This window comes from Indicator indicator, chromosome 26 (assembly GCF_027791375.1).
Source record: "Indicator indicator isolate 239-I01 chromosome 26, UM_Iind_1.1, whole genome shotgun sequence".
NCBI classification, from domain to species: Eukaryota; Metazoa; Chordata; class Aves; order Piciformes; family Indicatoridae; genus Indicator; species Indicator indicator.
This window is the reverse complement of record NC_072035.1, coordinates 444,220-458,821: the sequence shown is the minus strand read 5'-3', so window position 1 is coordinate 458,821 and position 14,602 is coordinate 444,220. Positions and strand designations below refer to the sequence as shown.

The 14,602-nt window shown below is 60.8% G+C and overlaps 1 protein-coding gene across 1 annotated transcript in view; it reads right to left on the bottom strand.

The window, feature by feature from the left end:
- Positions 1-516: 516 nt before the first annotated feature.
- OSBP2 (oxysterol binding protein 2) overlaps positions 517-14,602 on the bottom strand; it is a 51,662-nt gene continuing 37,576 nt past the window's right edge. The window contains exons 4-15 of the mRNA XM_054392608.1: positions 10,199-10,397; positions 9,539-9,656; positions 9,365-9,431; positions 8,550-8,717; positions 6,720-6,965; positions 4,178-4,298; positions 3,488-3,591; positions 3,105-3,200; positions 2,560-2,744; positions 1,542-1,734; positions 1,020-1,043; positions 517-895 (exon numbers count right to left, since the gene is read on the bottom strand). Coding sequence (XP_054248583.1) covers positions 737-895; positions 1,020-1,043; positions 1,542-1,734; positions 2,560-2,744; positions 3,105-3,200; positions 3,488-3,591; positions 4,178-4,298; positions 6,720-6,965; positions 8,550-8,717; positions 9,365-9,431; positions 9,539-9,656; positions 10,199-10,397 — 1,680 coding nt within the window. The 3' untranslated portion in view covers positions 517-736. The remainder of the gene's footprint in view (positions 896-1,019; positions 1,044-1,541; positions 1,735-2,559; positions 2,745-3,104; positions 3,201-3,487; positions 3,592-4,177; positions 4,299-6,719; positions 6,966-8,549; positions 8,718-9,364; positions 9,432-9,538; positions 9,657-10,198; positions 10,398-14,602) is intronic.

Below are 14,602 nucleotides of genomic sequence, written 5' to 3'. Positions count from 1 at the left end.
AGAAGAAGAAGAAAGAGAGAAGAAGAAGAAGAAGAAGAAAGAGAGAAGAAGAAGAAGAAGAAGAAAGAGAGAAGAAGAAGAAGAAGAAGAAGAAAGAGAGAAGAAGAAGAAGAAGAAGAAGAAGAAAGAGAGAAGAAGAAGAAGAAGAAGAAGAAGAAAGAGAGAAGAAGAAGAAGAAGAAGAAAGAGAGAATAAGAAGAAGAAAGAGAGAAGAAGAAGAAGAAGAAAGAAGAAGAAGAAGAAGAAAAGAAGAAGAAGAGAGAAGAAGAAGAAGAAGAAGAAAGAGAGAAGAAGAAGAAAGAGAGAAGAAGAAGAAGAAGAAAGAGAGAAGAAGAAGAAGAAGAAGAGAGAAGAAGAAGAAGAAGAAGAAAGAGAGAAGAAGAAGAAGAAGAAGAAAGAGAGAAGAAGAAGAAGAAGAAGGAGAGAAGAAGAAGAAGAAGAAGAAAGAGAGAAGAAGAAGAAGAAGAAAGAGAGAAGAAGAAGAAGAAAGAGAGAAGAAGAAGAAGAAAGAGAGAAGAAGAAGAAGAAAGAGAGAAGAAGAAGAAGAAAGAGAGAAGAAGAAGGAAAGGGATGCTTGGAATCAGTGCATACAAAAGTAGGTTTGGGTTCCCTGGTTGGATTTGCCGTTGGAGCTGTGCCTGGCCCAGCTCTATGTGCTGCCCTCAGGGGCAGGAGCAGGGTACTGCCAGCCTGCCCTTGCTGTCCCTGTGTGCCCCAGGGCACGGGGCTGGCCGTGTCAGAAGATGTCAGGGCACCTGCTCCAGTCCTGCTTGTCCTTGGCCTCCCAGTAGCCTCCCTTGTAGACACAGATCAGCTCCCCGGTGACGGCGTCCACCTTGCGCTCGAACCACTGCGGGATGTAGCCCTCGTAGTCCTTCCCTGGGGGAGCAACAGACTGTGAGGGCTGCCAGGGCCCCAAACCCACCCCAAACCCAGGCTCACAGGCTTGTTGGGGTTGAAAAAGCCCTCTGAGAGCAGCCAACCCAACCAGCAACCCAGCACCACCATGGCCACCAAACCCAAGTGCCATGGCCACAGGGTTCCTGAATGCCTCCAGGCATGGGGACTCCACCACCTCCCTGGGCAGCCTGCTGCAGTGTTCCAGCAGCCTCCTGGTGCAAAGCTTGTTCCTCACATCCAATCTAAATCTGCTCTGTTCTCAATTCAAACCCTTGCCCCTGGTCCTGTTCCTGCAGGTCTTTTGGAAGTCTCCCTGCAGCCTTCCTGCAGGATTCCTTCAGGTCCTGGCAGGCAGCTCTGAGGTCCCCCTGGAGCTGCCTCTTCCCCAGGCTGCACACCCCCAGCTCCCTCAGCCTGTCCCCATAGCAGAGCTGTTCCCTCAGCTGCTCCTCTCCAGACCAGCTTCAGCTCCCTCAAGTCCCTCACATCCCTCCCACCCCCAAACACCTCCAGGGTCCCTTCTCCACCCCCTCCACTCAAGCAAGCTTTTTTTTTTTTCCCCCCACATCCTCCCTCCCCCTACAGTGCGGGGTCCCTGCCCCGAGCACCTCACCCTCCTCCAGAGCTTCCACGGCCTCGGCCTCCCTCCTCCTGCGCACCGCTCGCTGCTTCTCCTCCAGCCGCTGCTTCTCCACGTTGGCCTCGTCCCAGCGGCCGCTCTCCATCAGCCTCTGGTCGGGCCGCAGCCGGCTGTCGGTGGGCGCCACCCGCTCCTCGGGCTCGTTCAGGGTCAGGGCCAGCTCCGAGAAGAAGTACATGTGCTCGGCGTTCTCCCTGCCCCGGCACGGCACGGCTCAGCACCAGCCCCCGGCACCCGCCCCCGGCATGGCACGGCTCGGCACCAGCCCCCGGCACCCAGCCCCCAGCTCAGCACCCAGCAGCCTGAGGTCCGCCTCAAGCCCTTTGCCTCCCTCCCCTGCTCCCGCAACCCAGACGTGGAGCCCCCTCAGGAGCCCCTTCAGCAGCCTCCCACCCACCCTCTAAGCAGAAAGGGCAGCTGCTGGGTGTCTCAGAGGAGAGCAGCCCCCCTGTGCTGGCTGCACACAGAGCAGCTCAAAGCCAAGCCCAGGAGCTCTGGGCACTGCCTGGCAGAGCCAAGACCTGAAACAGCCTCAGCCAGGAGCTGCTGGGTCCCCAGTGCAGAACTGGGTGGCACCGAGTGGAAGATGCTTGGCACAGGGGCCCTGCCCGAAGGAGCACCCCCAAAGCAGGGCTCAGTCCTTGGTGCCACCTAAGGTTGGAGGCTGCTTTGCAATCAGCCCTGCTGTGGGTAGGTGCCCACAGGGACTGGTCTCCAGTGGGCCAAGGCAGCTAGTGAGCAGGCAGACCAGGGACACCCCCACATGGCAAAGCAGCCAGCACATCTCCCTGCCATGGCCAACAGCCCAAAAACCCTTCCCAGGAACCCCAGCTGCCCAAAACCCACCTGCAAGGGGCCCCAGAGCCACCCTTCCCTTGCAGGGGCCACAGCCACTCAGCCACCCAAGCCCTGGTGCCCTTCCCACGTCCCCAGGGCTGGGCAGACAATGCCCCCCCCAGGCTGTGGGGCAGCCCTGCCCAGCGCCCCCAGCCCCACAGCCTGCCCCAGGGAGCACTCACGGGAGGGGGTACTTCTTCCAGAGGACCTTTGGGGTCAGGGTCTGGTAGACAGTCTTCTGCTTGCCCTCGGTGCTGGCACTGCCCTGGCTGCTCTGCACTATCTTGGAGCACTCCATCCTCTCGTCCCAGGTGCCAGACATGACGTAGTGAGCCTTGCCCTCAGCATCGCTCACCACCCCGCTCACCTGCCACAAGGAGAGGGCTCTGCTGGCCTCTGCGAGTGCCCAGAGGGCAGGAAAGGGGGACAGGAGGGCACAACAGCCCCTGGGTGCCCCAACTGGAGCTGGGCACTGTGTCCCCTCACCAGCAGCTGAGCCCAGCACAGGACATCCTGAACACGCCGTGGGGGCTCCAGCCCAGCAAAGCCCTCCCAGTGCTGCAGCTCCAGCACAGCCTCTGCTTGGAGGTCCCCCCCACAGGCCTCCATGGCACAGCTCCTTACTCCCAACACTGGGGCTCACCCCAGCTGAAGGCCTGGGAGCCCAGGAGCCCACCTCAGGTCCCACCCCATGCCCGGCTGCCAGAGGAGCCTGCTGGGCACTCACCTTTCGGGGCACATCCCTGGAGAAGTAGCTGTAGGGGGTAAATTTCAGCTGGCATTTATCTTTTGACTTATGGTTAACAATCTCAATCTCACCAGACTAGATGGAAGACAGAACCACAGCGAGTGAGAGGCTTGGCAGGGAGACAAAGCAGGCATCAGTTGCAGCGCAGGCACCGAGCACCACCCCTCACCCCCTGCCCCATGGCACAACAGCGGCAGGGCAGGGCCCAGCCCATGGGTCACCACCCTTGGCAAGAGCCTCCTCCAGCCCCTGCCAGCTTCCCAGGGTGGTAGGAGCAGGGTGGGGACACCCCAGGAGGGTAGAGCCCTTCCAGCCCCCCCGTGCCAGGGCAGATCCATTGCCCTGGAGCCACTGGCACCGACCTGGTCAATCCAGAGCTTGCCCACGATGATGTTGTGGACTGTGGAGGTGACTTTCCTCCAGACATAGTGATTGCCACTGGAGTGGAACTCCAGGTGGATGGCTCCTGTGGAGAGAGGGGGACCCCCAGCTCAGTGAGGGCCATGGCTGGGCAGAGCTGTGGGCACCCTGCCCTGGGGCACGCAACCACCCTGGCACTGTGATGAGCACAACCTCGGAGCCAACCTTGCCCGTCAACCCCCAGCTCCCACCACCAGCCCCCAGCCACGCTCCAGGGTCTGCTGCAGGCAGGCAGCTGCAAGGCCTCCTGCTCTCCTTCCACCCCCACCCGAAGCACAGCTGGGTGCTGCCTGCTGGACTCCCAGCACGACACAGCCAGGCACCAGCACAGCCCTGGGGCCAGCCCCAGGCACACTGCCCAGCCCAGGCACAGGCAGCAGACAAAGGAGGCTGCCAGGGAGGGGGAGTTGCCCTTGAGCCACCAGCTAAGGAGGAACTAAGTGCCGGGCAAGGAGGCTGCTTCCAGGGCAGAGTCCCCTTGCTGCTGGCAGAATTCCCATCTCCAGGGCAGCCAAGTTAAGGGGCTGGCTGTGACCAGGAGCTCAGGGTGGGAATTCACTGAGCTCTGGGGTCCTGCAGGAGCAGCAGGGGGAGGAAGGGAAGGCCCAGAGCCCCTGGCACAGGTCACCTACCCAGGGGCATGATGGAGAGGTATTTGCCCCGGAACTTGCTGGCGATGGTGATCTCCTGCCACAGCGTCCAGCCCCGCCGGGAGTACACGTGGTGGGCAGCTGCTGGGGGGTGGTGGCTCACCTGGGAGGCAAGAGGGACACTCTGTAAGGTCACAGTCACCAGCACCAGGCAGTGCCCCACGGCAGCCTGGGCCTTGAGGATGCTTCTCCTGGGCATCTCCCCACGAGGCTCCTCAGCAGCACACGGAGCTGCAGGGAGCTACTGCCAGGACATTCCAAAGCTCATTGGCAAAGCCTCCCCCTGAGATCTTAACCTGAGCAACTGTTCTGGTGAGATGGTGCTGTGCTGGCACCTCATGGCAGGGCCCCGCTCCGCAAGGATTCACAGATTGTACCAGGTTGGAAGGGAGCCTCCAGGGGCATCTTGTCCACCCCCTGCAGGCAGCAGGGACACCTCTAGCCAGAGCAGGCTGCCCAGGGACACAGCAAGGCTGAGCTTGGATGTCTGCAGGGATGGAGCCTCAAGCACCTCCCTGGGCAGCCTGTGCCAGTGTCTCCCTACCCTCCCTGTGCAGAGCTTCCTCCTGCTGTCCAACCTAACCCTGCCCTGCTCCAGTTCCAAACCCTTGCCCCTGGGCCTATCCCCACAGCCCCTTCTGAGCATGGTGCCCTGCAAATATTGCAATGCAGCTCTAAGGTCTCCCTGGAGCCTTCTCTTCTGCAGGCTGCACAGCCCCAACTCTCCCAGCCTGTCCCCACAGCCCTCTGATCATCTTGGTGGCCTCCTCTGAACCCTCTCCCAGCAGGTCCAGGTCTCTCTTGTGTCCCAGAGCTGGACACAGTCCTGCAGGTGAAGTCTCCCCAGAGTAGAGCAGAGGGGCAGGATCCCCTCTCTGCATCTCTGGCAATGGACACTGGCAGCCCATTCTGGCCTGCCAGTGCCCATTGCTGGCTCCTGTCCAGCTTCTCCCCCACCACAGCCACCCTGGACTGGCAGTGCTGTTAATTACAGGCTAAGCACTGCCCCCCCCCAGCTGCTTGATTACAAAGGTGAGCAGAGCCAAAAGCTCTCTGTGAAATCCAGGGGCAGGAAATCCTCTTTGGGTAACTGGATTTCAGGCACAGGATTACCAGTGCCATGCCGGGCTGAGCAGCACAGCAGCAGCCAAGGGAAGTCCAGAGCTGTGGAAGAGGCTCTTTGTCAGTCAGAGAATGGCTCAGGTTGGAAGGGATCACAGAGAGCATCAGCTCCAACCTCCCTGCCTTGGGCAGGGACACCTCCCACCAGCCCAGGTTGCTCCAGACCTCATCCAGCCTAGCCTTTACACCCCCAGGCAGGAGGCAGCCACAGCCTCCCTGGGCAGCCTGTGCCAGACTCTCACCACCCTCACACTCAACAACTTCTTCCTCAGCTCCACTCTAACCCTGCTCTGCCTCAGCTTCAAACCATTCCCCCTTGGCCTGGCTCTAGACCCCCTCAGCAAAAGTTTCTCTGCAGCCTTCCTGTAGGATCCCTTCAGGTCCTGGCAGGCAGCTCTGAGGTCCCCCTGGAGCCTTCTCCTCTCCAGGCTGTACACCCCCAGCTCCCTCAGCCTGGCCTCACAGCAGAGCTGCTCCAGCCCTTGGCTCATCTTTGTGACCTCCTCTGTGCAGGTCTTGATGTTCTCAGTGCACCCCAGGAGGATGAGTGAGGCCACAGAGAACACCAGGGATGGATGGAATCCAGCCACTGCCTGCTACAGTAGCAGCAGGGAGCCAGGGCAGGGGGGAGGTGATGGAGAAGGGACCCCTGAATTCTCTGGGCTGGGCAAGAAGCCAGCTGCGGGATGCAGCTGTGCAGCAGGCTGGGGGCACTGCTCCTGGGGTGAGAGGGTGATGCTGCTCAGGTTGCTGAGCCTGAGCTCTGTGACATTCCCAAAGGGCCACTGGACCTCAGAGCTACCTTCCAATACTGGAAAGGACTTTGGAGGTTATGTGAGCAGCGGCGCAGCAGGGGAGGGCATGACTGTGTCCTGCTGAGGCCACACCTGGAGTCCTGCACCCAGTTCTGGGCTCCCCAGTTCCAGAGAGACAGAGACCTGCTGGGGAGAGTCCAACAGAGGGCTGTGAAGATGATGAAGGACCTGGAACAGCTCTGCTGTGGAGGAAGGCTGAGAGCCCTGGGGCTGGTTAGTCTGGAGAGGAGAAGGCTGAGAGGGGACCTGAGCAATGTCTATCAATAGCTGAGGGGTGGGGGTCAGGAGGAAGGTGCCAGGCTCTGGTGGGTAGTGCCCAGGGACAGGATAAGGAACCACAGGGATGAGCTGGGACCCAGGAGGTTCCTCCTGAGCATGAGGGGAAAGTTGTTTGGTGTGAGGGTGCTGGAGGCCTGGAGCAGGCTGCCCAGAGAGGTTGTGGAGTCTCCTGCTCTGGAGCCTATGCAGCCCCCCTGTATGTGTTCCTGTGTGCCCTGCCCTGGCAGGGGGTTGGGCTAGATGCTGTCTGGAGCTCCCCTCCAAGCCCTGGCACGCTGTGACTCTGTGCCCCCTGCCCCTGTGCTGACCTGCTCGCAGAGGGAGCGGAAGCCCAGCTCCTCCAGCCGGTCCAGCTCGTAAGTTTCCCCCAGCAGGGGGTTGAAGGGCTTGGCCGTGCGGTGGACGGTGGTGGAGTAGGAAGACACCGAGAAGGCAGCCACGAAGCACATCTGCTCGATGGAGCTCTCACACTTCACTGCCTTGTCCAGCAGCTCGTGGTACTCCAGGTCCTCTGTCAGCCTCTGCAGCATGGAGAGAGGCTCATTGAAGTTCACCTGCAGGGCAACAAGCAGAGGTTGGCAGAGCAGGAGAGATGCCAGCTGGGCACAGCACCCCTTGGCCTCCTCCCCTCAGCCCTGTGCCCTGCTAACCAGCAGCATCCCACACATTTGGTTCTCCAGCCTGTGCTCCATCCCTGCAGCCATCCAAGCTGAGCCTTGCTGTGTCCCTGTGCAGCCTGCTCTGGTTGGAGGGGTCCCTGCTGCCTGCAGGGCCTTGGACAAGATGCCCCTGGAGGCTGCCTTCCAGCCCAGTGCCAGCTGTGAATCACTGAGTCCCACTGTAACCCAACCACCCTCAGAGGAGCTGGCAGCAGGGGTGGGCACCAGGCTGAGCCCCCACAGCTCTGCTGAGCATCTCCAGAGCCAGCAGTGCTGGGAAAGCAGATCCCTGCCCCTGGGCAGGGCAGGAGGGGTCCCATCCCCCATGCCCGCCCCGGCAGCTGCTGTGCAAGCTGAACACTGCTCCCAGGTCTGGCCTGGGCTTCAGCAGCTCCCATGATAATGTGGTGGATAGGGAAGAGATCAATTTCCTCTCTGCAGGCCCCAGCTGCTGGCATTTCATGTCCTCAGCTCATTTCTGTACCAGCAGAACTTCATCTGATGCTGGTGCTGCAGGGAGGCTGCCAGGCAGTGCTGGGCTGTGTTTGTGTCTCAGAATTGCACAAAGGAGAGACCAGCTCCCCCCTCTGACTCACAGAGTGCCAGGCACTGCTCTGGCTGCAGGCAGAACACCAAAAATCCAACACCCCAGCCCCTCTAAGCTGCTCCTTCCCCTGTTCCAAGCAAAGGAAGATGCACAGATTCCTAGAATGGGCTGGGTTGGAAGGGACCTTAAAGCCCATCCAGTTCCAGCCCCCTGCCTCGGGGAGGGACCCCTCCCACCAGTCCAGGTTGTTCCAGGACTCATCCAACCTGGCTTTGAACACCCCCAGGCAGGAGGCAGCCACAGCCTCCCTGGGCAGCCTGTGCCAGACTCTCACCACCCTCACACTCAACAACTTCTTCCTCAGCTCCACTCTAACCCTGCTCTGCCTCAGCTTCAAACCATTCCCCCTTGGCCTGGCTCTAGACCCCCTCAGCAAAAGTCTCTCTGCAGCCTTCTTGCAGGATCCCTTCAGGTCCTGACAGGCAGCTCTGAGGTGCCCCTGGAGCCTTCTCCTCTCCAGGCTGCACACCCCCAGCTCCCTCAGTCTGTCCTCACAGCAGAACTGCTCCAGCCCTTGGATCATCTTTGTGGCCTCCTCTGAACTCTCTCCAACAGCTGCAGGAGGCCACTGCTGGTTCCTGGGCAGCTGCTCAGCACCCAGCACCCCCAACGCTTTTTCTTCAGGGCTGCTCTCAGACCCCTCTGCACCCAGCCTGGATTTGTGCCTGGGCTTGGCCTGAGCCAGCTGCAGGACCTTGCCCTGTGACTTGCTGCCCCTCCTGCAGCTGGCACTGCCTCACTTCTCAAGCCTGTCAAGACCCTTCTGGATGCCATCCCTGCCCTCAAGTGAGAACCTCCCAGAGCTGCAATCCCAATCCCTGAGCTGTGCCCACCCTTCACTGCCAGTGTCCAGCACCCCCCTGGCAGCTTACAGGCATGGGGATCTTGGAGAGCTCTTTGCCAATGCAGTTCTTCATGATGCTCCAGAGGTTAAGGCTGTAGTTGGGTTTGTCAGGGATCCGAGTCCTCCTCCTCTTCTTGGGCAGGAGATCTTTGCAGGTGGATTCATTGTAGCTGCTCTGATTTGAGCTTTCAAAGACCTGCAGAAGCAACAGGTGAAAAGCAAACCTAAGCTGGACTGGCCCAGCCTGACCTGGCAGCTCCTGGGAGCAGCAACCAGAGCTCAGGAGATGTTGTGTGCATTTAGAACCATGGAATGGTTTGGGTTGGAAGGTACCTTAAAGATTCCAACCCCCTGCCATGGGCAGGGACACCTCCCACCAGCCCAGGTTGCTCAAGGCCTCATCCAGCCTGGCCTTGAACACCTCCAGGGAGGGGGCAGCCACAGCCTCCCTAGGCAGCCTGTGCCAGTGTCTCCCCACCCTCACTCTAAACAATTTCTTTCTCATCTTCAATCCATTGTCCCTTGGCACTCCCAGCTCTTAATCAAAGTCCTTCCCCAGTTCTGCTGGAGCCCCTTCAGGGAGCATCAGTGGCAGCCTGATTTCCAGGGCAGGGGGGAAATGATGGTGCAGCTGCCCCCCAGCACTGTCCTGCTTCCCTTAGGAGGTGTTGGGGGTGCTGCTGTAGCACTGCTGAGATGTTCCTCATGCACAGCTCACAGGCAGCCTGTGTGCTCCATCCTGGAGGTGTGGAGACAAAGTGCCTCCAACCACCTCCCTTTCTCCTGCTCCTCAGCCCTGATTTCATCCCAACAGGACCATCCCTCCCTCTCTGCCCAACTCACACTGTCCTCCAGGTTCCAGTCCTCAGGGTGGCCCTCGCTGGCCCCGCTCAGGTTGCTGCCCGAACGCCTGCAGGGAAGGAAGCAGCAGCTGGTGAGGGCTGCCCCCTGCTCCTCCTGCCCTCCCAGCAGGCCCCAGCAGCCTGCCAGAGGCTGCCCTGGGGCAGGGGCTCCTACCTGTGGTGCTTGGGGTCTGCGGTTACAGTGATGAAGGCTGGTGCATCCTCCATGGCATCGAAGTACTCTGTCTCCTCATCTTCATCACTGGCCTCTGCTTTGGCTGACTGCACACTCCCTGTGGGCACAAAGGGCTTGAGATGCTCAGGTGCTGCTGGTGCCCTCTGGAACCCAGCCAGCATGAACCCACCCTCCTCCTGCTGCATCCCTGCCCTTACAGCTTCTTCTCCTCCTCTCCACCCCGCTGCCTGACCAGAAGATGCCCTATCAATTTCTAGCTCTAAAAGCAAGGCTGTGCCCTGGCAGGGCATCTCCTGCTCCCCCCTGCAGGCACCCAAAGCCTCCCTGCACCTCCAGACATGCCAGCAGGCTGCCAGAGGCAGACACAGAGGGGTGCCCTGCACTGTGCTGTCTGCTGCCAGATCCCCTTGGGATGAGAGCAGGGAAAAAACATCAGCTCCAGGCCATGCTCAGAGACATTCCTCAGCCCTCAGCTTTCCCAGCTGAGGACCCCAGAGTCAGACAGGTGCTGCAGGTGCAGCCCCCAGGCAGGGAGCAGCAGCCAGCCAGGGATGATGATAGCGGTGGAGGAAGGAGAGGGGTGGGAGCCTCGGGGCACTGCCCGGCACAGCCCCGCCCCCCTGCAGGGGCTCTGCTCACCCTTGGCTGTGCTGGGGCCACCGGAGGGGGCGGGGGGGAGGCCGGGAGCCCCTCGGCAGGCCCTCTCCAGGCTGTTGTGCTGCTTGGCTAACTGCTCGATGGTCTCCTCCAGGCGGATGCGCTGCTCCCGCTCATGCTGCAGCGCCCGCTGCCAGCGCCGGCTGTGGCTCTCGGCCAGCTCCAGGAAATCTCGGCAGGCCTGCGGGCAGGGAAGGCAGGGAGCGAGGGTCAGCTCCTGGCATCGCCCTCGCAGCCCAGCAGCTGCCCTCCGAGCCAGCACTGCCACACAGCACGGCTCAGGTGGGAAGGGATCTTCAGACATAATCTGGACACGGAATGGCTCAGGCTGGAAGGGACCTCAGACATCATCTGACACAGAGGGGCCCACGTTGGAAGGGACCTCACAGCTCCTCTCCTCCAAGCCCCCCACCATGCCCAGGGACACCTCTCAGCTAGACTCAGCTGCCCCAGCCCTCACCCAGCCTGGCCTTGGACACCCGCAGGAGGGGGCAGCCACAGCCTCCCACGGCCGGGAGGTTGCAGTAGATGCTCTCTGAGGTGGCTTCCAGCCTGAGCCGTTCTGTGCTCTCCCCACCCCCAGCGGCTGCTGCCTGCTCCCAGCACACAGAGCCCAGCCCGCAGGCAAGTTCCCGCAGGGTCAGCCCCACAGCCCTGCTCGCACACCCTGCCTGCTCTCTGTAGCAGGGACAAGCACAGCCCTGCCCCGGGGTGACCCCAGCACACACCAGCCTGCAGCACCCTTCAGGTGGGCACAGCCACCTGCAGCTTCACCCAGGCAGAAAGAATCACCCAGCCCAGAAGTGCCCTGCCGGCTCTGAACGTGGCTTTGTCTTGCAGCACCGATGCCTCCCACCCTCTGCACTTCCACCTCTGGCTGGCAGCAACCCGAGGAAGCACCAGCAGTGGTGACGGAGCTACCAACCTGGCTGAGCTCCTTCCCCTGCCAGCTCCATGCTGCAGGAGCATTTAGAGCTGCTTCGGGGTGGGGATGCCCCCAGGAGAGGAGAGGAGACTGTGCCCATCCCTCCACACCCCCAGCCTGGCTCCTGCAAGCCCAGAGCAGTGTGCCAGGTGCTTCAGTGCTTCTCTGACTGCAACCAGGGAGGCCTCCCCTCTCCCTGCTCTCCCCAGCCTGCCAGGGACCACCTCCCATGAGCCAGGGACCTCATGGAGCTGCCAGGATGGGCACAGGGAGGTGTGAGACTGCACCACAGAGTTTCAGGATGCTTTGCTGTCTGGAACTGATTCAGCTCCTCCTCAGCTTGAAAATCACCCAAGCTGGTAGCCACCCACAGCACCCATGGGTGGACCCTGCCCTGAAGCCTTCGTCCTCAGCTGCCAGCTGAAGTATGGTGCCATGCTCTGAGCTGGCACCCTGGCTTCCTTCATTGTGCTGATGCATTGCACTAAGAGGATGAGAGCACAAAGGCAAGCAATGAGATAGTGGCCACGAGCCTCCCACCCAGCAAAGTTCCTTAGCTGCTCCGGAGCTCCCTCTCTGCAGGCAGCAGGCACAGAATACCCATCTGGGGACAGCTGGCTGGCACTGAGGGTGGGGACTGCCAGTTTGCTCCAGCTTGGGGAGCTCAGCACACTAAGATGTGGTGGGAAACCACCTGGGATTGTCCTGGTGCAGTGAAAGCTGGTTGGTGGGGCAGGATGGGACATGAGCTGAGGAAGAAGTCCTTCAGTCTGAGGGTGGGGAGACACTGGCACAGGCTGCCCAGGGAGGCTGTGGCTGCCCCCTCCCTGGAGGTGTTCAAGGCCAGGCTGGATGAGGCCTTCAGAAAGCTGGGCTGGTGGGAGGTGTCCCTGCCCATGGCAGGGGGTTGGAACTGGATGATCTTGAAGGTCCCCTCCAACCCAACCCATTCTGTGGATCTGTGAATCTGCTCCTCAGCCAGATCCTTCCTCTGCCAGCATGGCACAAGCAGCACATCACCACCCAGGAGGGACAGCTGTGCTCAATCATCTCCTTTTCACTGCTGAATTACAGAGGAGGAGCTGAGCTCCATTCAGCAGGGACCCAGGCCCTGGCTGCTCTCTGTGTGCCTGCAGCTGAAGTGCTGCCTTCCTTCCTGCAGCCATCAGAAGCCTGGGACACAGCTGTGCTGCTGCCACCACACCACAGCCTCCCCAGGGAGGGCAAGTCCTGAGCCTTTGGGGCTCTGAGCACACCCACGTGGTGCCAGCCTGGGGCAGGGCACCAAAATCTGCATCCACAGCAGGGAGGTGGCCAAGAGTCTGCCCCAGAGGGGTTCCTTGACCTCAACCCCCACTGCAATGCTGTCTGGTGAGGTGCAGGTGGACAGCTGGCTGCAGGTGAGCCAGCAGTGCCCAAGGAGCCAAGGGGGCCACCAGCAGCCTGGCCTGGACCAGCACTGTGTGGCCAGCAGGAACAGGGCACCACTGAACCATGGCCCCAGCACCACACCTCCAGGCATGGGGACTCCACCACTGCCATCGGCAGCCTGGGCCAGACCTGGACAACCCTCAAGGGGAAGAAATTGTTCATCACGTGCAACCTAAACCTCCCCTGGGGCAATGTGAGACTCTTCCCTTGTGCTGTCCCTTGTTCCTTGGGAGCAGAGCCCAAGCCCCAGCTGGCTCCAGCCTCCTCTCAGGAGCTGCAGAGAGCAATCAGCTCTCCCCTCAGCCTCCTCTTCTCCAGCCAGACACCCCCAGGTCCCTCAGCTGCTCCTCCCCAGCTCTGTTCTCCAGACTCTGCCCCAGCTCTGTGCCCTTCTCTGGATCTGCTGCAGCTTCTCAATGTCCTTCTTGGAGTGAGGGGCCCAGAACTGACCCCAGGATTCGAGGTGTGGCCACACCAGTGCCCAGTCCAGGGGGACAGTCCCTGCTGTGGCCCAGGGCACACAGGAACACATCCAGGGGAGCTGGAAAGGTTCCAGAGCAGGAGACTCCACAACCTCTCTGGGCAGCCTGCTCCAGGCCTCCAGCACCCTCACACCAAACAACTTTCCCCTCATGCTCAGGAGGAACCTCCTGGGTCCCAGCTCATCCCTGTGGTTCCTTGTCCTGTCCCTGGGTACCACCCACCAGAGCCTGGCACCTTCCTCCTGACCCCCACCCCTCAGCTATTGATAGACATTGCTCAGGTCCCCTCTCAGCCTTCTCCTCTCCAGACTCACAGCCCCAGGGCTCTCAGCCTTCTCAGTTCTTCTCCTTGGCAAGCTCCTGACAATCAGCTCATGCCCTGTGAGCTACCTCCAAGCAGCTGCTGCAGTTTCTTCCTTCCTCTTGTCTTGCCCAAAGCCCCAGGAACTCCTTGAGGACTTGCTCAGGAGCCTGCAAAGCACAGAGCCAGCACCACGAGGGTGGCTGAGCTCCACTGCCAGCCCCCTGGAGACCTGATCCTGGCTCTGGTGTCCTGGGAGAGCTCTGTCCTGTGCAGGGCTCTCCCACAGAAGAGTTAATGAGACTCTTGCTGGCTCCTCTCCTCGCCTGCCTGCCTGCTGGAGCCATCTCTGCAGGCTGTGGGAGCAGCTGTGCCCAGCACAGAGCGGGCGGCTGCGCTGGCAGTGAGCAGCTGGCATTGCCCATGGGCAGCTCCGACCCTGGGAGCTGGAGGAAGCTGCTTGGGACCTCATGTGGTGCCTTTGCAAAGAGCTCTGCTGGGCCAGGTGCTGCAGGAACAGGGCTTGCCTTTAGCAGCTCTTCTCCATCCCCCCCATCTCCTGGTGCCACAACGTCCTGGGTAAGTGCAGGGCAGTGCTGCCACCTCAGTGCCGCCTTCTCTGACAGATGCTGGGGGAAGGAGCCAGAGGGGAGCAGCTGACTGCACAGAATCACAGAATTGGTTTGGAGAGAAGAGACCTTTCAGATCACCCAGTCCAAGCCTGACCCTAGCACTGCCAGGGCACCACCAAACCATGGCCCTCAGCACCACAACTCCAGGGCTTTGAACCCCCTCCAGGCATGGGGACTCCACCACTGCCATGGGCAGCCTGGGCCAGACCTGGACAACCCTCAAGGGGAAGAAATTGTTCATCATGTCCAACCTAAACCTCCCCTGGGATAACTTGAGGCCATTTCCTCTTGTGCTATGGGAGCAGAGCCCAAGCCCCAGCTGGCTCCAGCCTCCTCTCAGGAGCTGCAGAGAGCAATCAGCTCTCCCCTCAGCCTCCTCTTCTCCAGCCAGACACCCCCAGGTCCCTCAGCTGCTCCTCCCCAGCTCTGTTGCCCTTCTCTGGACCTCCTCCAGCCCTCTCTGTCCTTCTGGGAGTGAGGGGCCCAAACCTGATCCCAGGGTCAGGTCCCCTCTCAGCCTTCTCCTCTCCAGACTAACCAGTGCCCAGTCCAGGGGTACAATCCCTGCTGTGGCCCTGCTGCCCACTGTATTGCAGACACATGCCAGGTAGCTTC